This window comes from Carassius auratus, chromosome 32 (assembly GCF_003368295.1).
Source record: "Carassius auratus strain Wakin chromosome 32, ASM336829v1, whole genome shotgun sequence".
NCBI classification, from domain to species: Eukaryota; Metazoa; Chordata; class Actinopteri; order Cypriniformes; family Cyprinidae; genus Carassius; species Carassius auratus.
This window is the reverse complement of record NC_039274.1, coordinates 34,160,490-34,182,727: the sequence shown is the minus strand read 5'-3', so window position 1 is coordinate 34,182,727 and position 22,238 is coordinate 34,160,490. Positions and strand designations below refer to the sequence as shown.

The following is a 22,238-nucleotide window of genomic DNA, read 5'->3' as shown; positions in this document are numbered from 1 at the left end:
AGTACGGCGATATTTTATTGGACGTTAGTGGCCATAAATAAATAATGTAAAAATTTAGAAGCACATTTTTCTATATTCAGAGTTCAATTTGAAGCATCAAAACTGCTGGGAATATTATATGTTAACACAAACAACAACAACAATAATATAACAATATAATATTATTTAAAATAATAATAACAATATACTATTAACGTTAATATTAGTAGTACTTTAATATTTCGTAAATTAATAGCAAACAGTAGCTATGTAAATAATTATGATGGAGCCCAACTCCCTTTAGCGCATCAGTTAATAAAATAATAAAATATCGTTTCAAATAACCGATTAAAAATCATTCGGTGATTCTTTCAGTCATGACGTCACTAGGCCATCAAGTGGTCCCTGTCATCCAGCTCTCAAATTTTTGCAGGTACATATGGGTGTTACATTTTTACGATAACATTTTATTAATAATAAGGATACTTAGGGATATATACGTATGTAACATTTTAGGTGAGATGAAGAGTGTTGGACTATACATGCTACTAATATAACTCACATAAAGTGATTAAAGGCACTATTGACGAATATTTGGGTATATATCATCTTATATCTGAGAATTTACAGTTTTGAAATATGAGTAGGCTACATAACGAGTTTATTCAGTTTCTGAAGGGGGAGCTCTTTCCTCTTGGAGAAAAGCAGATTACCTCTTTAGTGCTGATGCCTCTTTCTGAAGACACTAAAAGGTATGTTAAGTTTACAATTCTTCTCTGAGGGTGATTTGGTCATAACTTCTGTGTACTGAAGAAATCAGCCTATGGATTGTACTTAATCTAAATTGTCTGTAGCCTACCCAAAACCATTGAAATACCTGAAAACTATTGCCACAAAGTTTAACCTTATGTTTTAGGATATATGAAAGTGAAGATTATTTAAAGAACAGGGCAGCGGTTTTCCACAGCAATTTTGTGTCAACAGGTAAACCTGGCCAGGGTGTAAAATCTGTGCCTGTCGGCCACTATGTGCTGCCCCACGACTCTATCCAGAACGGTGAGCTGTCCTAACTAGGTGTAAACCATAAACATGTTATTATTTTTAGTGACATGTTACAACATAAAGATAAAGATTGAGTTTAATAATAGTGAATGCTTGATGACCATTAGAAGTTTTCTCTTTAGAAATGAGAGTGATCACTGGAAGGTTCATTTGGGAAACGGATGAACTGGTAGGAGTACATCTTGTCTGTTACACCCGTGTCCAGTTAATCCTCTCTGTCATTTGTTTGCTTTTCAATCTATTAAAAGTGAGTGAAGAACAAATAAGTACTGAAGAGTCTGAAGAGAGCCTATCTGATAAGACTGAGGATCAAACAGTGAGAGAGAAGAACAGGTATGCATTAACTCAGCATGTTTGAATTTTTAATTATGACTGAATCTTAGTTTGGAGTTTTCATTTTTCAATGTATAATTCTTTAATATTGTCCTATTTACTATACAACTTATTTTCATTGCCACAACACTTTATCTTCATAAGAACATGGTTTACACAAGAACATGTACTGTATCTTCATGTTCATGTTATCTATTAGCCAGGATGATTATGAAACCGTTGCATCACCGATCAAAGTGTGTTCATGTTGTGAGATGCAGCAATATCCTGTAAACAACATGGTCTCAGGTACTTAATTAAGAAAAAAACTGACACCCTAGAACCTCCAGCTGTCATTCACGTTCTCAAATTTAGAAACTGTTTTATTGTTCTGTCTCTTTTGCAGGGTATGTTCATATTGACCAAATGAAGAAGTATTCAGGGGAATTTTATGATTTTCTTCCCTCCCTCCATGGCCATAGCGTTTCAAGATCTAATGACGTGACACCTTCTCATTGTCACAAAGAAATGAAATATAATATGCTTCACACAAGAAGTGGATTTTTTTTTATGCATTTCTTTGACAAAAGTATTTAAGGCAGATGGATGCTAGATGTCAGTTCCTACTCATCTCATATGAATCTTCTTCAGAACAGATTTTTCAGATTTTTCCCAACAATATAAAATTCAATCCTTGTATGTGATTGTGAACAGAGACAATATGACAGGTTATAGAGGAAAAACAATGGTAATATCATTAAAGTGATGTACTTAATAAAAAAAAAAAAAGAAGAAAAAAAAAACTTTCAGTGAGGTGATCTGTCCATGAATGAATTTTCTCTGAGGTCAAGCTTTATAAATCTGCTGAAACCAGGGATTAAGTAATCCTCCAGTGATCTGATGCTGTTCAATTTAACTGACACGATCTGCAGATTTGCCATGTCTGGAAATAGGCATGATATATATATATATATATATATATATATATATATATATATATATATATATATATATATATATATATATATATATATATATATATATATATATATATATATATATATATATATATATACACACACACACACATATATATATATATATACACACATATATATACATAATAACCATTGAAAATGAGAGTGAAAGAGTTACTGTTAGTCCCTAAACATTAACAATAATAACAGATCAGACGTACAGCAGCAGCTTGCAGCAAACTGTAGCCAGTCGTCCTCTTAAAACTGTTTTCACATACATACATACTGCTTGTTGAAAAAAAGAAAAAAAAAACATTCATGCCATAAATAGTGAGTTCATTAACCTGTTAGTGCTGTATGGATGTTTGTAAAACAGTTCTTGTCCAGGTTCATCTAGAACAGTGACTGTAAGTGATTCGCATCCTCTGGGAGGTCTTGAAGTTTATTATCAGCCAAGTTTAACCATTGCAAATTGCTCAAGCCCTCAAATTGTGACGGCAGGTGCGTAATTTTATTATTATGGAGCCCCAAGTTTCTCTAACATGGAGAGTTTCCCAGTAGACTATGGTATGGGAAAAAGAGCACATCCTACAGCCCAGAGCTCTCTCAGTTGTCTCAGGTCACCTATGGCTTCTGGACTGTAAAACAATTGGTGCTTATTAATCCAATATCACTGTTAGCATGCTTTATTTCCAGAAATGTCATCTGTGTAACATGACTTTTGGGATATCTGTCTGGTTATAGCAAAAATACCAACTAGATGTGTCTTTGTTTGCGGCCAAAGCCATGAGGACTTATAGTAATAATAAGTGGTAAGTCATGTATCTAGTGTTATGTAAAAGTGAATTATATAATTCAGAGGTTAAGCCTAAATGGTTAAGCTCTTGTTTGCCTAACTAGTCTTCTATCACACTACAATCCATCACGCGGGGGCGTCGGACTGGGGGTAAAACCAGTACTGATTACCAGGGCCCCAAAGGAAGAGAGGGCCCTTGAAAAGTCTGGAATATATATTTTCAAGGAGAGGGAGGCCCATTAGGACTGCCTATGCATAGGGCCCGGGATCTTGTGCAGCGCCCCTGCCAGGTCGCAAAACTCTGGACTTTTGGTAGTACCTAGGATAGCAAAGTCCAATAAAGGTGGTAGAGCATTTCCACATTTGGTTCCCAAACTCTGAAATAGCCTTCCTGATAATGTTCGGGGTCAACCCGAGTGAGAATGGGTTGAGACACACTCTAGATTAAAGACTTTTAGCCAAACATTTACGTACATAATGTTTCTCAAAATCTTGTACTCAAGTTATATCTGATCAAATGCACATGATCATTCTTTGCTTAGTTTAAATACATTATTTTTAGCTTGGTTTGAATAGCAGCTATGCTCATTTTTTCTCAATTTGCTTTTTTCTGCCACAGGATGGGAACTAAGAATGACACAAACTTCAGTCTGGAACCAGCCCACAAAGACCTGAGATGACCGAACACCTGAGAGGAGATGAGGCAAACTCCTCAGAGGATGCCAACCCTGAAACAACATACAGAACTACCAAATTCTCCTATACGTTTGATCACAACATATAATCATTGTTGTTAATAGTGTTCAGTTTGTTTTGACTGTGAATACGTCATTGACTCACTGCATGATTTTATTCAGTACATATCTGCCATATGGACATCACCATGACAAGGCTTTGCTTTGTTCTTAAACCTTTGCTAACCGAGCCTTTACAAATGATATCCCATGCTTGATGTAACATTTGAGCTACTTTAAGCACAGTATATATAAACTTTTTAATTATGTTCGTGTGTTTTTGTGTTCTTATCCGATTCTTGAACGCTCATGAAAAAAGGTTGTAGTGTATTTTAAAACCTCTAGGTGGAGCAGTGATCTTCAAAATCGGAGAACTGTGGAACTCACACAAACTCATTAATGAAGAGCCTGTCTCGCTGTATTGCTAGAAAGCTTGGCAGTTTCCCTCTAATCTCCCCTAAGATCAGATAAAGAAGTTTCATTATTGGGTGTTTATTTATTTATTTGTTCTTATTCTTTCCTGGACTATGCCTGTAAGACTCAAATCTGTGCTCATTAGGTTCCTAATATGAGGTGAGGGAGCTATTTTAAAGCTGGCATGGACTTCATGCTTCCAGGATCTATGACCCACTCAGGCTTCAAGCTATTTTTTATATCACAAATAAACTAACCAAAATTGCCAGAGAATCAAAGGTAAAACAGCATGAAGGGCTTATGTTACACTTTATTATTATTTTGCCATAGTGTCATTTTAAGATGCATGCAAACAGGTATTTATGTTCATGTATTATTAGTTGTTTCATGACTCTTTTTTTTATTACGATTTTCAAAAGCTTTCCTACCCAGCGGTAAGGCTTTTGGTCACAGTGTCTTATTATTTTCCCAAGGCCAAAGCCTCACAAAGATAAAATGAGACTAACAGTGATTCCTACATGGACACAGTACTAAACAAGGTAAACGTTTATGTACAGACATTCTAATACTGCTTAAGGAAGTGGACACACTATTAACAACACTATTACATTCACCACAGACTCAAATGAGTTGCAGCTGGGCATACACAAAAAAAGCACACATAAAAAATAAACTCTTACATTTCATTCAGTGTTTTTGAGCTTGAAACAACCTTCATTTACAGCATGGCAAGAGAATGTTTGGATTATTACAGCATGGGAGAAGTCCACAAATTGTTTACATATGGTATTTTACAAAAGATTCGCTCGCTTGGAAGTAAAAAACTACTCTCAAAATTTGCTGTTTTAATGCCCACTAGATGACAATTCTCCATTGATGAAGGCTATCAGTGTGAAACGATTCTCCTCTGTTGATAAAGTCCCTGATACTAGTCAGTCTTGCAAAGTTCTATTAGTCTGGATTATGTAATTATTGAGCTTTTTTTTTTTTTTTTTTTTACGTCATGTCACATTTTGCCACATTTGCTGCAGTAAATTCAGTTATTTATATGTAAGGGACTTGTACTGATTAAGTGTGCATTTGATTTTAAAAAAAATTAAATAAAAGGAAAAATTAAATAAAAACCAGATAATAACCAGATAACAAGTATAATATCCAATCTTTTATGTCCTAATAACGGAAACAAACGTTCTGGAATGGTCACTAGGTTTGATGTTTTGGGCTTCTCTCTGGACTTCTTTCTCTGGCTTTTCCATTCCTTTCTGATATTGATATAACGATTACATATTTACAAAGCAAACTTGCATCTCTCCAACAATGTCCACATTACATAATTGTAAATAAATTAAAGAGTAGCATCAAAATCAAATGTACAAAGTGCCCCCTTGCATCACGACTTGAGATGCATCGATTTCATCTTCATCATCATCATCGGGCTGTGCACACACCCAAGAGCAAACATGACAAATTAAAAAGAATCCACACTATGCAGAAATGACACACCATAGCTCTTAAGTAATGTTAACGGTGATGGGAGTTGTTTTTGGTGAAGATAAATGGAGGATGGTGACTGCTGCATTCAGACATTTCCCAGTGCCCAGGGTTGTGTATCTCAGCTGAAGTCCACCTCAGATCATATATACATGGGAGTCTCCTGACCAGTTAAGAGTCTAAACATGGCAGCTGGCATAGTCTTCATGTGGATCTGTTTCAGGACAAAGAAATAAATCTTTTTACTAAAAGCAGTAATAGAATTAATATACTATACATATGTTCTGTTGAATTTCCTATTTATCACAGTCCTAAATCACAGTTTCAACACAGACAATAAGATATGTGACCCTGGACCACAAAACCAGCCTTAAGTCACTGGGGTTTATTTTTTGGCAATAGCCAAAAAAACAAAATTATCGATTTTTCTTTTATGCCAAAAATCATTAGGATATTAAGTAAAGATCATATTCCATGAAGAGATTTTGTAAATTTCCTACTGTAAATATATCAAAACTTAATTTTGGGTTAGTAATATGCATTGCTAAGAATTCATTTTGACAAATTCAAAGGCAATTTTTCTCACTATTTAGATTTTTTTAAATAGTTGTACCTCTGCCAAATATTGTCCGATCCTAAAAAAACATACATCAATGGAAATCTTAGCTTATTCATCTTTCAGATGATCTATAAATCTCAATTAAGAAAAATTTACATTTAAGACTGGTTTTGTGGTCCAGGGTCACATGTGTTTTTTTAAACACCAAATTAGCATATTCAAATGATTTCTAAAGGATCATGTTACGCTCATGACTGCAGTAATGGCTGGTAAAAAAATTTGGCTTTATCATTACATGAATAAATTACATTTTAAAACAAATAATGAAATATATATTCAAATATATCTATATAGTAAATATATTAAAATAGAAAACAGATATTTTAAATTGTAATAACCTATACTATTACTATTATCACTCTATTTTGATCATAAATGCAGCCTTAATGAGCATAAGGGACTTTCAAAAACATAACAATACAAAATAAATGATTCAAACTTTCAAAAGGTAGTGTATGTATAGTGCTCACCTCGCCAACAGAATTGGAGAGAGCTTGGACGATTTTCTCATGTGCCGTGGCCACAACACTTTGGCCATTTATCTCAATAATACGATGACCAACCCGCACGCCTCCTCTCTCTGCAATCCCTCCTCGCATTAGACTACAGATCTGAGGAGCACAAAACAAAAGTTGAACTTAACAGTAAGAATTATATCTCAAGACTTTATTTCAGACTGCCTCTTCCACCATACTCACAATGCCATTCTGCACACTAAAACCCAGCTGGTACTTGAGGTCTGGTCTCTTGATGAGAACTGTAGTTACAGGAGGGCAGCTCACGATGTTTAGCTTCACCTGCACCTGGTTTTTCAGGCCCTGGTGGAGATGAACAAAACATGCATGCGGTTATATTACTAGAATTGTATAATATGATCACACAATAATATGTTAATACGATTTATAATAATGATACAATCACACCTGCACTGTGTTATTACACTTGGATCATAACAACAGGAAATCAAGACTGTATTGCCTTTGCAAGCACTTGATTGACCTGTGGTGGTTCGGTAGCCCTAAACCAGCAGACCCTTAACAACCAGCTACTCAAAATAACACAGATGGATTCATGGCCAAGCCAAGATTCAGCCCACTGCGCGCTGTGACAGCCCAAGCCCTCTGCACACCTTGATGATTCCCTGACAGGTGGCGAGAGGCAGCCCCACCAGACTGGTGTTGTTGATTGACATGATCTGGTCACCGATGCTGAGCTTCCCAGAACGGGCGGCAGGGCCTCCATTCATCATGTTTGCCAGGATGACAGTGGGCAGAATAGAGCCCCAGCCAGACTCCACAATAACTATGCCCAGAATCTCCCCCTTCTGCTTCTCCAGTTGCAACTGTGGGAGTAGAGAGATAGAGAGAGTGAGAGTGAGACAGAGGCATAGGCAAGGGATTGTAGTTGATTGCCAATAAAAGGCCAGTTAAGGAAACAATTTTACTCGGTGCTATAGAGAACAACCTTGGGCATTTAAAATTCCGTTATTTGGTGCACTGGTTTTGAAGGGGGTGTTTAATGCTATATCATGCACTCAGAGCTATTTACACTGTTTAAGAGATGGATTCTCCTGCCTAACATGGCCAAAGTTTTAAAAAACGATTTGTACGTATGACTCTGTATTGGAATATTTCTGTGCCAAATACACCCCTTGTCCAAATACCCACACTTGCGGTCTTGGCCACTTAAGAGCTAGTGCGCGCGACAGGAAGTGCGTGCACAAGACTGTCCCAGGTCTTAAAAACACCAAAGCGCAGTGCCCTTAACGCATACTAAATCCTTGTCTGGACCGGGATTCAAGGCTTAGTGTATCCCATCATGCATCATGTTGTGGAATAAAATCGTGAGGCTTTTATTAGTAGTAATTTGTTATTATATATAATATGGTAGTAAAACAAACAGTTGCACGTTTTATTGGTGCAAATGAGTAGTGGTGATAATTATTTGCGACTTCTTTTTATCACATAATTAGAAGCACCACTAAATTAAATTGTGTCATATGTTATAGGGACTACTAAACAGACATTTAGAAGCTGATTTTAAAATGCAAAGTATTGAAAATAAAAAAATAATGCTCTGTAAACACACTATAATTGTGTCCCATCAGGTAATGAAAAGTTCTACACACACTTGTGGTCTTCATGCTCACTTGAACACTTGGGGCCCTATCTTGCACCCAGCGTAATTGACTTTGTACACCGACGCATGTGTCATTCCTATTTTGCACCCGCGCAAAGCGCGCTTTTCCCTCCACAGAAGCACGTCGCTAAACTAGTGAATGAACTTGCGCTCCCTGGGCGGTTCAGCGCAAAAAAGGAGGCGTGTTCCGGCGCAAACAATCCCTTGTGCTATTTTGCTGTTCCATTAAACAATTGCGCCACTGACCAGAAAAAACCTAGTCTAAAGTCAGTGGCGCGTTGCGCGTTGTTCATTATGCTATTTTAAGGGCGCATGCTTGACCATAATGTATAGCGTGCACAACGCGCATACACTTTGCTCATGTAATCTACACAGATGCAACAGTTATTTTTGCATATCATAAATTGTTACACTAAAAAAAATATTAACACATGAGATGACGGAAATCATTGTGGTGTATTTTGGGTGGGTTTCTCCCATCCCCATACAACACAACTTCTCTGTCTTTCACTGCTCTTACAAGAACATCAGTCTCCTCGGCTGTGAACCGCTCCTGGCGTGCACCTGGTAAATACGCCATAATAATAGCAATCCATAATGGAACTTGCGCACTTGCTTTTAAAGGGAATGTTGGATGACGCTCTGATTGGTTTATTTCACGTTACGCCCAAACCACACCTATGAATAATGAAGCTACTTCAGACCAACCCATTTTAGATTTGCGCCGGGCGCAAGAGCCATTTATCCCGCCGGGAAAATAGCAACAGCGCCGAGACCCGCCCACAAACTTACTTGCGCTTCGCGCTTTGACACTTGCGTTTCAGATCGTTAAAATAGGGCCCGAAATATGTCATAAAAGTAGTCAAGTGGTCAAGTGCAAAGACCACAAGTGCAGGTATTTGGACAAGGCATATGTTTTGGAAAGTTTAGTCATCTGCAGCACTGCACAGGACTAACTTGTCACAGTGTCTGGGTTGTGTTCCCTGGGTTTCCACTAAGCGTCCTCCGTTTCCACGGTGTCTGTCACCTTATCACTTCCTGTTCCCTTATTTGGTCACCTTCCTCCTTGTTTTAGTTAAGTGACTGTTCCCCACCTGTCTCCAGTTCCCTCATTATCCTTCTCTGTATTCATACCCGGTCTGTCTTAGTCTGTGTCACGGAGTCCTTGTCTTAAGTGTGATACCTTCCAGAGTCTGCTCTTCCCGTGTGTTCTTGTTTTGTTTTTATGTTTATTGGATTTTCTGGTTTTGACCCTGCCTGGACTGTTTACCCTTTTGGATTGCCCCTCAATAAACCTTTAACCTGCATTTGGATCTCTCCCGTGTTTCTTGTATCACCGTACGTGACATAACTCGAGAATAATGTCTACAAAGAAGTGTTTTTTTGGATGTGAGGGAAAGATAACCGTGTTCAGCTTCCCAAAGGACCCCGTGTTAAGGGAACAGTGGATGCAGTTTGTTTAAAAAAAAAAAAGGAGTTTTGCAAGTCTGTTTGTTTGTTCCTGTATTTTCGGTGACAAATGTTGTATAAACAAGGCCAGGTTCGATGCTGTATTTTCACATAATTTGATACTGAAAGATGGATTGACCCCAGCAATAAAAGATCTTGGTCGTCAGTTGGAATCACTACTTCAAATTTCTGTGATGGAGTGCTCACGACTCTTTAGGCTGTTTTCAGAGAGAAGCTCTGTGTTTCTTTTAGAAATCTGATGTTATCAAATGATTAGTAATTACTTTCAAAACTAAAGACTCTTCTGAGATATGATGACAGTACTGCTAGACAGGCACTCAAGATTAACATAAGATTGGATGAAACGTGTGTTATGTCCCCTTTAAATGGTAGAGTAAATGTTATAGCTCTTGAAGCATTTCAATATTTCAGACAGTAAAAGTTCAATAAAACTGTACATTACTATCATGCTGAGCATCATTTGGTTTAATGAATCTGTGTGCACATCAGGTGGTGTACTGCTCAGATGCTGTGCTTAACTGGGCATCCTTGAGCAATATTTGCAATGGAAAAGCATTTGGTGATTTTATCATTGGACATTGAGATTTAAATCACTGTAATTGTGTCCCATCTGGAAGACCGGCTCCTTAATATGACAATTGGGTAAGCTCTCAAACGGGACAGCAACAAGCTGTCAATAACTGAAACTGTGATTTACGTGACTGACACCATTTGAACGCAGAGTGCTCAGAGAGAGATTTGAAATCTTCTTTGGAGGCATTTAATTTACCGTTTTGCATAATGGAGCATTTCATTTAATTTCACTGTTTAGTAGTAGTTTGAGAAGCAGCTTTTAGGATCAACATCATAGACAACAAAATGATCTGATTAAGTGACATCTGTGCTTTCACACTGTCACTGTCACTGGCTACAAACACATAACACCATGTCAAATCCTTTATATAAGCCATTATATAACCACAACACTAAAAGGGATAGTTCTCCCCAAAATGAAAATTCATTTACAATTTTCATTTTTGGAAACTAAGTTCTAGATACTTTACAACCTAGCTCAAGTGTTACCAGTGGTTTTTATGGTGTGTGCTGCTGTCCGTCATCCCTTTCCTCTGCTTTCTAGTAATCCCGCTGGTATTGAGCAGAAAAGCATCAGTGTGCCGGGTCAGCTGTGTTCTAACACAGAGAAAACACTTAACAGAGAAGAAAGCGTCTGGCAGCTGACCTCTTTGCAGTTGTCTGAGTTTGAGAAGTGGATGAGGTCATCATTGTACATCTCCTGTGTGTTGATGATGTCGCTGTATTCTTTCTGGCTCAGGTCCTCTGGGTTGATCCCATTGGCTCGGAGAAATTCCTGGTAGGCCACGCTGAATGCCTGACCAATGGACTGTGCTATGAGCTGGGCCTGCATATGTTGGAGAAGAATGTATACATCTGGCATTAATTATAAGCTGCTTACATAATAGAAGTAAATAGAACTAAATCATTTCACATATAGTTTATTATGAGCCTTTTAAAGAAAAAAGCAAGTTAAGTCACATTTATCTTGTAATTTATCTATGTAATCATTGTTTTAAAGCAGCTTCACACTAATAAACAGAAAAATTACAGTGTCAAAGTTGCAAAATTCATTAGTTATGAAACCAATTCAATTTCATTCGATAAGCAGCTCTAAAGAAGACACTGGTGTCATTATTCAGCCCAGTTTAGTGCAATGTTGATTTAATTTTCTTCAGTAACAGTGTCAATACTGCAAAGTTCACCGGTTATGAAACAAGCTCTAAAGAAGACAAGTGTCATTATTCAGCTCTATAACAGTTTTGATGTTGCAAATGTATTAAATTATGAAACAAATCCCTCTATAAAGCAGCTGTAAAGAAGACTATATTGTTGTTATCCATCTCAATTCAGTCAAAGTTTTGTTCTCAACTTATAGTGTTAGTGCAGTCAAATCAATATTATATTAAGATCCAACAGAGCCCCAAGTGACAGAGGCAAGAAACCGAAACTCCATCAGAAAAACTTTGAGAGAAACCAGGCTCAGTCAGAGGGCCAGTTCTCCTCTGGCCTGGAAGCAGGTTAGTTGTTCTGCATATAAGCTTCTTTACTGTGGCGAGTGGGGCGGGGCCGAGAGGCGTGGGAACGAGGAGTGAGGCCAGGTGTAGTGATTGGAGATGAGCTACACCTGAGCCCCACCGCTAGTATCGAGTCCCACGTAGGAGATGGAAGGATATAAAACTGGAGCGACGACCGTGAAGGACGAGAGAGGACCAGGCCTGGGACATTATTTTATGTTTTGGCTTTTATTTGTGCGCACCAGTCGTCTGTGAGGGGCTGGTGTGCCGTTTTGTATTTATGAATTATTAAAATGCTTTTTGATTGTGCGCCGGTTCCCGCCTCCTTCTTCCCGATGAATATGGAGATTTGTTTGTTACATTTGCCTTTACAAATACATGAAAAAAACATATATATATATATACCGCAAATCAATGCAGCAGATGAACACTGTGTCAATTTTTTTCCTCTTTATTGATTTGATTTTTTGTGAATCTGCTCACTCATAGTGTATTATTGTACATTGATTTCTCACTCTAGAATACGTTTATGTTTTTTGAACAGTCTCCAAAACCACTAGCTGTTGTCTTTGAAGCTAAGCTTGTGCTACAGTAGTGCTCACTGTGAAATGTGAATACACTGGCCAATTTCAAGCACTACAACCTTATTTAAATCTTACTGAATAATCTTCATTGGAAGTAGAAAAATTGCTGGATAAAGGCTATTATATTTGCCTTTCGGCACTAGAATGCTAAAGAGGTGCAGTGGAATAGAAGTTCACTCCTTTGCTAATAATTGTGGCATTTTTCTGATTCAACAGTACCCCTCAGATGACATGTGCACAGGTAGGGATCATTGCATTTGCCTGACGAAGGTCTTTGACCGAAACGTTGCTATTTTTTACTTTTTGGAATAAAGGGAGAATAACAGTGTGCAGATATTTTTCCATTATTTGATGTACCATTTGATCTTGCACCTGGCCAAGACTTTGTTTGGATGTGCATATGTTGACCCTTTCTTTACACAAGTAGGGGTCATGCCATTAATCTAGCATCCCAACATGTGTGCTGGCTTTGATTTGCACAGGTAACACGGCTGCTTTAGAATTATTCAGAGAACTGAACATCTAAATCAGTCATGATAAAAACACAAAGGCAAAAAACACACCAGCAGTGATCAGGCTGAATGACTTCTGAAGGATCATGTGACACTGAGACTAATGGCTGCTGAGAATTCAGCTCTGCCATCACAGGAATAAATTGCATAATTATTAATTACATGATTAAATTACAAAACAGTTATTAGAAACTGACATAAATATTTCACAATATTACTGTTTTTACTGTATTTTGGATGCTCGGTGAGCATAAGGACGTCTTTAAAAAATATTTTTAGAAAATTACTGAAAACAAACTTTTAAAAAGTAGTGTGCATATATACAAATCAAATGTTTGGACAGTTTTACATATTGGAATAACACTGAAGTTATTCACATGGTTCCCATATATGATGATCACATGTAACATCAGTTCCAACTTACCCATAAAAGGGGGTATTTTTATTAAATGAAGAAAAAATAATTTCTATAATAGAAAGTCATATTTCCACACAATTTATTAAGTGGGCACAATTTCTTTTTGTCCAATCTTTGGGCTGATATGCATATATAGATTATAAAAGGAAACAGAAGCATTCACACTTACATCCTCGGACTCAAATACGTGGCATATCATTTTGTACTGCTTCTTGGCCTCATGGGCTCCGGGGGTGGTCTCGATGCAGTCCTGTGAGGCGGTGCGTGGCATGCGCCGTCTTGCCATTAGAACCACAATGTTCCCGATGTCAGCAATGTATGAGATGGTACGCAAAGCGTTATCCATCATGGTCTCCTTTGAAACAACAAAGAGAGTAACCACAGTTACTTCTCAGCATTCTGTGGCAACACCTTCCAACACATTACACCAGACTAGAGTTAAGGCTGTGTTTTAATCCCATTGAGCAGCTTGGTTATCATTTCACAGATTTTCTCATTCAAACGGGCTGGCATTGCATTCTCTTAGCGTCGGCCTCCAGATGCAACCTAGGGATAAGAATGCACAGTGGGTTCCCAGAACGCTCCTATTCATCAATCCCCCTTCAGGAAGATCTGTTTGAAGCTGCAAGCATACATCCTTGTGTTCACCCAGATCTTTAAACAGTAAAGTTACAGCCATCCCTGCTTAGTAAAGGGAAGATGACCTTGAAATTGTATTCACGAAAATAACTGTTCTGATACTGTTCTAATTGAGAAATTGTAATACTTTTCTATATTCCATGAACTGAATGGAGTGTAAGAGCAGAACAAGAAACAGCATACATATGAAATGCAATCCATTTTATATATTTATATAAAAACATAAAAGTTAATAAATCCTCAGAGGGCTGAAAGAATTAATGATCCAGAGCACAGAGGAAATTCATGCAGCATTTCGATTCAATGCACACAAAGGTCATGTGCGGGATTTTCATTTTCATTGTTTTGCAGCTCTTCTTTAATTTATAGGAGCATAATATGTGGCACGTTTACTTCAAAGACTCTATGAAACAGATTGTGAAGGACCATCAGCATCTATCAGTTTTTAAAAATAGCACTTTCTTTCAACTTAATGCATATATTTTATATGCGGCTAACAGATGACGATTTGCATTGCTGAAAGCTTCCTCTACTATTCAGTAACAACACTCAGCTTACATTAAGGAAATATCAGCGCTCGCAAGAGAGCACAAGACCAGTGTTTAAGGTAAAGCAATGTTATAGGCTTTGGTTGTGTGTTACTTAAATTCTTCATCTGAGATGCTTTGTCTTTGTCATGACACAAAGAATCTGTTTTGTTTTCAGTTGGCTGTGCACCAGAATCCACGCATCCACCACAGTCATTAGATATATTTACATCCAGCCATGTAATCCATTACCAGCCTAGTAATACATGTAAAGGTGATAAATAGAAGCAAGAAAGAAAGGATGAATCTTAATTTAATATGCCAAAATATGTAATAAAAAACAATTGCAATTCAGCATGCAAATATTACAATGATGTCATGACTATCAGTGTATCATTGTAAGTGTGAGGTAATGAAACATTAATTGTACATTTTAATAAAGTTCGTATAGGATTCTGTGTGCTAAGCAGATTGGGCTGAATTAAATCTAAAAGTTTCAGTCTTAGGGTACTTTGAATGTCTGAGGAATATCAATAGAGCCCTGAAGGCACTGTAATGAGTCTGTAACAGCCAATAGAGACTCACTGTGAGATGTGACAGGCAGGGTGAGGACTGACACTGCATTGCAGCACATAACGAAATGTCCATGCCAGCCTGCCCACTCACTGCTGTTTAGTCAGAACTCATACACATAACCGCAGCAACACACACAGTTATGTTACTCGGTACCCGGGTATTAATCGTACCATTAAAGCAGCAAATAGCTCTTCCTACCTTATGCTTACAGTAACACTAGTGTGGAAAAGGAGGAGCTGTTGCAGCTGGAGATTAAGAACAAATCTTAGTTATTACCATCATTAAGCTCTCCTTCACTGTCTACAAGCCTGATCATATGCACATCTCTTGTCTCTACAGACACACATTACGTGTTTTATTTCAGTTATGTAACAACAGGTTATGTAAGATACAATATCTGAGCGTTCTCTTTGAATAAATATTTCACAAATCAAAATAAGATTTATCTTCTTTTTTCCAAATATGATTTATAATGTATGATGTACACTCTACATCTTGAGAATACATATTTTGGCCATTCCGCCTCAGTAACTTTAAATGATTCCCAAACTTTGTAAAAATAGAATGTAATATTAGTTGGTATAAAGGGAGAAGGGATATTAGTTATTAGTTGTTATGAAGGCAGAAGGGATATTAAACCAATATATACTATTTTGCTTTGAGGCTTATTATTTATCTGCTTAATTGATGAAGGCATCCAAGTGTTACAATTAATTCAGCTATCAGTTAATTACTTACACTTATGTGCATATTCCATTTTCTCCGTTTTTTTTTTTTTTTTTAATCTTTTCAGATTTTATTTTGAAAGCTGTATCACTAGGCAGCCGCATGAACTCACCTGGCTGTCTGCATTGAGTACTTTGATCCTTTGAGTTGAGATGAAAAGATCCACCTCAGTCAAAGTCTGAGCATCTCCCTCTGGATTCTGCTGACAAAAAAGAAATAAAAAACATGAACAAAAATATGAAAAAACTACCCCCTACCTCCAAGGGGTCAGAATGCTGTAACTCACAGTGGCTCATGAGAAGACCTAAAGAAAAGGCACAACCTCTCAGACCCCTAATGAAAGCATTTTAAATGTTTATTCATAAATCATGCACGGGCATAAGCTTGTCCACATGGCAGGGCTATGCTTAACCTCTGTAAATTGCAGCATTAATATCCCAATTGGGAAACAATATGGTGTGCTCAGGTGCAAAGGACATATGGATTGGAAATGTGAAACTGCATCGACTATCGATAACCTGTCCAATTAATAATTTATTACAATCAAAACTCTTCAAAACACTACAAAACTGTTCAAAGCCTATAACTGAGAAACACAGTGAGGTAATCAGGCCAAGAGACAAATAATCACTGGGAATACAGCCCTCTGTGATAAGTAGATGCCATGCGGAGCTTTGAAATAATGAAATGATTGATACTAGAGAGTGAGTGAGTGAAAGAGAGAGAGAGCGAGAGCCATTCGGTGCAGTGTGGTGGAGCACAGGGTGATGCAATGACAGACGGGTAAGTAAAATGACACAATGGCAACACTTAACCAGCTGTCAGGCTGTCTCAGAGTGCCAATCATTTGCCTGCCAGCACATTTCTGCTGAGATTCTTGCTTTTGTTTTGTGTTACTGCCATAAAAAATGGTTCTACACACAGACGGCTACAGCTACATTTTATACAGGGCTAAAAGTGCAGTCTGTGTAAAATAGCTTTGAAATTTGAACCCATATCTTCAAAGGTTTATATGCATCAGTTGCAGCCCAGAAGAGGCTGGTTTGCCAATAGTTAGTTTGGCTTAAAGAGGCCCTCACAGATCCCAGACAGCCAGATCTAAAGCTTCACTTCACCTGGTTTCACCAGAACTTATAAAAGCTACACAGATGATGGACACAGAGATGAAGTAGATGGCAAAAAAAGGCATGTTCTTCTTCTATCAGTCTTTTTTTTTTACACACCGCCTTTTTCTTGATTTTGACTGCCTTCTGTACCCTCTGGAAGATGTTCAGGATAATACAGGGGTCGTCACACACGGGAGCAGCAAAAAAACATGAAGGTAAAAAAAAAAAAACATTAAAAACAGGCAAAACATATAAACAACCAAACACAAACTCTGCATGCCATGTATGGCATGTGTGTTCTTTGTACACAAACATGAACAAACCCAGAATGTGGCAACATTTCCCTTTGCACACACATACATATAGATAGCAAATCATAGGACATGCAGATATGGGTTCAATAAATGTTACTGTACATTGAAAAAAAAAAAAAAAACAGAAAAAAATTTGTAATTTATTTTACGCATTGACATTTCTCAACAGGATAAGAAAAATGTCTATTTGTATCCAATAATATATGTTAGTCCTTTTATAGCATAAGCAGTCATTACTTTCAATAAATGTCATATTGTTATAGTTGTGTGATTCATCACTGACACTAGATTCATTGTCAGAATCTCACAACAAATGCAGCCTAACACCTCAGTTTATCAACCTGCCATATTATGACTTCAGGGAGAACAACAGCTGTCATAGTGGACTGACTGGATATTGTACAGTGTATTCTACTGTACAACATTTTTAATCTCGTCAACAAAATCATACAGGAAAATGTTACTAATAAAAGGTTCTTTTGATTTCTTTAACCACAACACATCATGGAAAAACAACATGGCAAGATATGAACAATGCACTAAGAATGTTTTTTTTTTTTTTCGAGGAAGAAAAATATATAAAAAATATGATTGTTTTAAATAATATTATTTAATTTTGCAGTGAAATTATATTTTCGTAGACTTGAATCAAATGGCATGATGTAATGTTATTTAAATACTATTTCTAGTATTTATCATTTGTATCATTTTCATTTTTAATTTAATTTAAGTTGTATTAAAAGTGTTATTGACAGTAGATATAAAAGGGGCCACAGTGGGAAGTGCAAACAAAAGCAGGTTTATTTGAACACAAGCAGGTAGGAGAAAACAAGGCAAAGAGTCCAGGTGAGAGTTCAGGGAGTAGCAGGGGTAAGCTGGGCTTAAGTATCTTAGTCCAATTTCCTTTCCAGGGGGTACCAGGGGAACGGCAGATCATGGAGCCGATGGAGCACTGGAGCTGAGGAGAACAAGGAGCAAAACGCTGGAGAAAACTGGCAGGTAAGGGTAGCAGAGCCAACTGTGAGACCAGACAAAGTGATAGCGAGGAGAGTGCAAGGATACGGGGAGCTTGATAGGTGGTGAATAAGACTCCCAGTGATGGTGATTGTGGACTGAGAGTAGGTGAGAGACTAATGAGGATAATTAAAGGTACACAAGTGAATGGAATGACAATCAAACGAGAGGGAGAAACTGGGTTACAGGGAGCACGTCGGGAGAAAACAACAAACCCACCCCCCAAAAGACTCTGAATCCCCTGGCTGGGAATGACTCTGGGCTAAGCTCAGAATTCTACTCAAGGCTGCATTCAGGAACCGATGCTCTCTCTCTCTCTGGGCCTGAAATGGAAGCATGAGCCCTCCCTGGTCTTGACTTGGGATTTGAGGCCCTCCCTGGGCCTAACGTTGGAACAACAGCCCTCTCTGGGCTGAACGTGAGGACAGGAGCCCTCTCTAGGCTAGACTCTGGTTTTGAGGCCCTCCCTGGTCCAGACATGGGAACAACCGCCCTCTCTGGGCTTAACATGAAAACAGAAGCCCTCTCTTGAGCCCCTTTCACACTGCACGTCGGACCCACAATATTTCCGGAACATTGCCGGGTTGCCTTCTGTGTGAAAGCAACCATGTCCCGGGATCGATTACCGAATTGAACCCGGGTCGGGGACCTAGTAACATTGCGGGGTTCGACCCGGGACGAGCGCTGTGTGAACAAAAGCCAGATCTAATTCCGTGTCGAAGTGATGACGCGCGTTATTGCGTGACTCTTTTACCGGCTGTTTTGAAGGAAGATCAACGTTCGCGACGAAAACATATGTGCAAACTGTAATGAAGCAGAGATCAGTTAGCTCCTCACTTTCCGCGCTGACTCAGAGATCATTCGCTTGCTTCAGTTAAAGTATAACGTGCCAAGCGTTGTCGACTCGTACATTACACGTCACGCGCTGATGTCACGTGTCGTTACAGGATCTTCAAGGGTTGTGTGTGAAAGCACGCACATATACCGGGTCATCACTGGCAGTGTGAAAGTGCAAAATCTAGCGACCCGGGAACAATTGCAGAAACACTTTACCCCTGGATTTGCCGGAATGGCAGTGTGAAAGGGGCTTTGGATGTATTGGATTCAGGGGCAGGAGTCGACACTGAAGTGGTATCAGGGGCTGGAGCCAATGCTGGAGCGCATTCAGGGGCTGGAGCCGACACTGGAGTGGATTGACTCAGCTGCAAGGCATAATACTTGCATTCCTTGAGAAAGCCCATGAGAAGGTCCTTGGGCATTCTAGAGTACCCCAGATTATCTAAGCCTCCTCAAAACAATGCTATCAGCTCTGAGTCGCCCACTGCAGAAGTTTTGACCAGCTCTCTGAACTCCAACATAAAGTCCACCATTGGGCGGCCATTTTGAATGAGGGAATATAGAATGGTCCATGGTGCTCCAATACTCCTGGAGATTTGATGGTCTGGTCTTCTGTCAGTAGACATACAAGGGGACACAGTGGGAAGTGCAAACAAAAGCAGGTTTAATTGAACACAGGCAGGTAGGAGAAAACATGGCAAAGAGTCCAGGTGAGAGTTCAGGGAGTAGCAAGGGTTAGCGGGGCTTATCTGAGTAACTTAGTCCAATTTCCTTTCAGGGGAACGGCAGAGCGTGGAGATAATGGAGCACTGGAGCTGAGGAGCAGAACGCAGATAAGGGTAGCATAGCCAACTGTGAGACCAGACAATGTGACAGTGAGGAGAGTGCAAGGATACAGGAAGCTTTATAGGCGGTGAAAGGTGCAGGGAATAAGAATCAAACGAGAGGGAGAAACTGGGTCACAGGGAGCACATGGGAAGAAGACACAACAAAACAGGAACACAGAAGTCCAGGGGAATGACAGTTATAGGCAATATGCTTAACATTTTCATTATGATTATTATTTTATCATTTATTATATATATATGTTCTATTTAGGTCGTATCTCATATGTATAAAATACTGCATAAACTGTATAATGAGCATACAATATAAACAGAGATAAAGAAGAGAGAGAAGGTTAGAAAGAAGACAAATTGCCCTGCAACACCTCTATCTAGACACCCATTACAGCTCACTCATTATGAGTCTGACAATGTGAACATTCTGATCCTATTCAGTTCTTTCTTTCCCTCTCTCTACCTTCTTCCACCTGATTGGAGCATGATCCTTTGAACTGCTGTTATCTCTTTCTGGCTGAGCATCATGAGCACAACTACTCCTTTACTATCATTTCTGCTGCCAACATGCCTCATCCTAAGAGGAGATAAATCAACAGCACAAGAGAATAAGCTTAAAAGTCAAGGGGAAATGAGACAGTGAATGCGTGGGCGATGAATGTTGCATAAATGCTGCAACAATCTTGAGGCTACAGGGATACACTTCAATAAAACAGGCTTTTCCCCTATGTTTCTTGGCTAAAACAAACGAAATGGCTCCAACTTGCTTTCTTTGCAGCATGCAAAAGAGTGTGCTGTAACTGTGTTGGTTTAGTTACCGCTCTTATTATTCAGAAGAGGTGTGAGACACTGGAACCAGACTGAGGTTTGGCCAGTGTTTCTCAACATTTTTGTTTTATGTACCCCATCATTGACACAAAAATCATGAATGTGTTCCTTTTAACTCATACAAACAAGCATGACTGAAAGTAAATGTTCTACAATGGCAAAACACCGTGGGGAAAGTTTTTAAGAATTGCATTGTGTTTAGTGTTTGCATAACCGGTGTGAATACATATCCTGCGTGCTTTGATCTCGATTCAATAGCATATTTCAAATGAATAAAATCAGATATCACTGGTATCATAAACTGTGCTTCTTTGATTCAAATCATGCAAACAATAACAATAAAACTATATTTTTAGGCTGGTTCACTTAAAGAAATAGTTATCCCTTACGAAAAAGTAGTATTCTTTATTATATAAGTTTATTTTACTAAGTATACTTAGTAAAAGTAAAGTTCAAGTATATTTTTAAGTATACTTTATGTAGCAAGTATACAAATATCAGTGTTCAAGTAGTATACTTGTAAGTGTACTGTTTTAATACTCCTTGGGACTAAATTGGCCCACTTTCTAGTATATAAAAGTATACTTTTAAGGATACTTTGAGTATAACAGTAGCAAACTTTGAGTACAAAACTAGTTTACTTCTATGTTTGTAGTTTGTACTGCAATTAAAGTAAATGCAATTGACATATGTAAGTATAAGTCAAGTATACTTACAGTGTCATTTTAAGTATATTTCTGAGGAGTACATAAAAAGTAAACTAAAAGCATACTTTCCTTTTTTTGTTGTTAAAAATAAGTATATTAATAGCACACTTGAATAGTCTTCTCTTCCGTAAGGGAACCCAAAAACTTTAAATTTGCTAAAAACATTTACTGACCCTCAGGCCATCCAAAATGTATATATTTTTATTTTTATTTTGCATTGCATCACTTGCACACCAATAGATCCTCTGCAGTGAATGGGTATCGTCAGAATGAGTGTCCAAACAGATGATAAAATCATATACAATAATACACAAGTAATCCACACAACTCCAATTCATGGACTAATGTCTTGTGAGGTGAAAAGCTGTCTTTTATAAACAAATCTATAACAATTTTAAATTCAAACCAATGCTTCCAGTCAAAATATGTGTCCTCTATAGAATATTATTTTCTCAAGCTAAAAAGTTGACTTATCTAGTTTAGGAGAAAATATGCACAGATCAAGCACCGTTAACAAGCGAATAACAGGCCAAAACAGTTCTAAATAAA

General features: G+C 38.0%; 2 protein-coding genes across 5 annotated transcripts in view; one reads left to right on the top strand and one right to left on the bottom strand.

Moving 5' to 3' along the window:
• The first annotated feature begins 705 nt into the window (after nt 1-705).
• Nucleotides 706-4,206, top strand: LOC113052453 (telomere repeats-binding bouquet formation protein 2-like). Its single transcript, XM_026216885.1, has 4 exons — nt 706-731; nt 896-1,035; nt 1,290-1,374; nt 3,746-4,206. The coding sequence occupies exons 1-4, from the start codon at nt 706-708 to the stop codon at nt 3,804-3,806; spliced, it is 312 nt and encodes a 103-aa protein (XP_026072670.1). The 3' UTR covers nt 3,807-4,206.
• Nucleotides 4,207-4,566: 360 nt separating this feature from the next.
• Nucleotides 4,567-22,238, bottom strand: part of LOC113052283 (amyloid-beta A4 precursor protein-binding family A member 2-like) — a 68,600-nt gene continuing 50,928 nt past the window's right edge. For 2 of the 4 annotated variants that reach the window (XM_026216709.1, XM_026216710.1), the window contains 8 exons: nt 17,268-17,303; nt 16,157-16,243; nt 13,746-13,931; nt 11,213-11,392; nt 7,514-7,726; nt 7,083-7,202; nt 6,855-6,995; nt 4,567-5,979 (listed from right to left, as the gene is read on the bottom strand). In XM_026216709.1, coding sequence (XP_026072494.1) covers nt 5,908-5,979; nt 6,855-6,995; nt 7,083-7,202; nt 7,514-7,726; nt 11,213-11,392; nt 13,746-13,931; nt 16,157-16,243; nt 17,268-17,303 — 1,035 coding nt within the window. In that variant the 3' untranslated portion in view covers nt 4,567-5,907. Of the gene's footprint in view, nt 5,980-6,854; nt 6,996-7,082; nt 7,203-7,513; nt 7,727-11,212; nt 11,393-13,745; nt 13,932-16,156; nt 16,247-17,267; nt 17,304-22,238 lie in introns of all 4 variants that reach the window. The other 2 variants (XM_026216711.1, XM_026216712.1) reach the window with 2 other exon arrangements.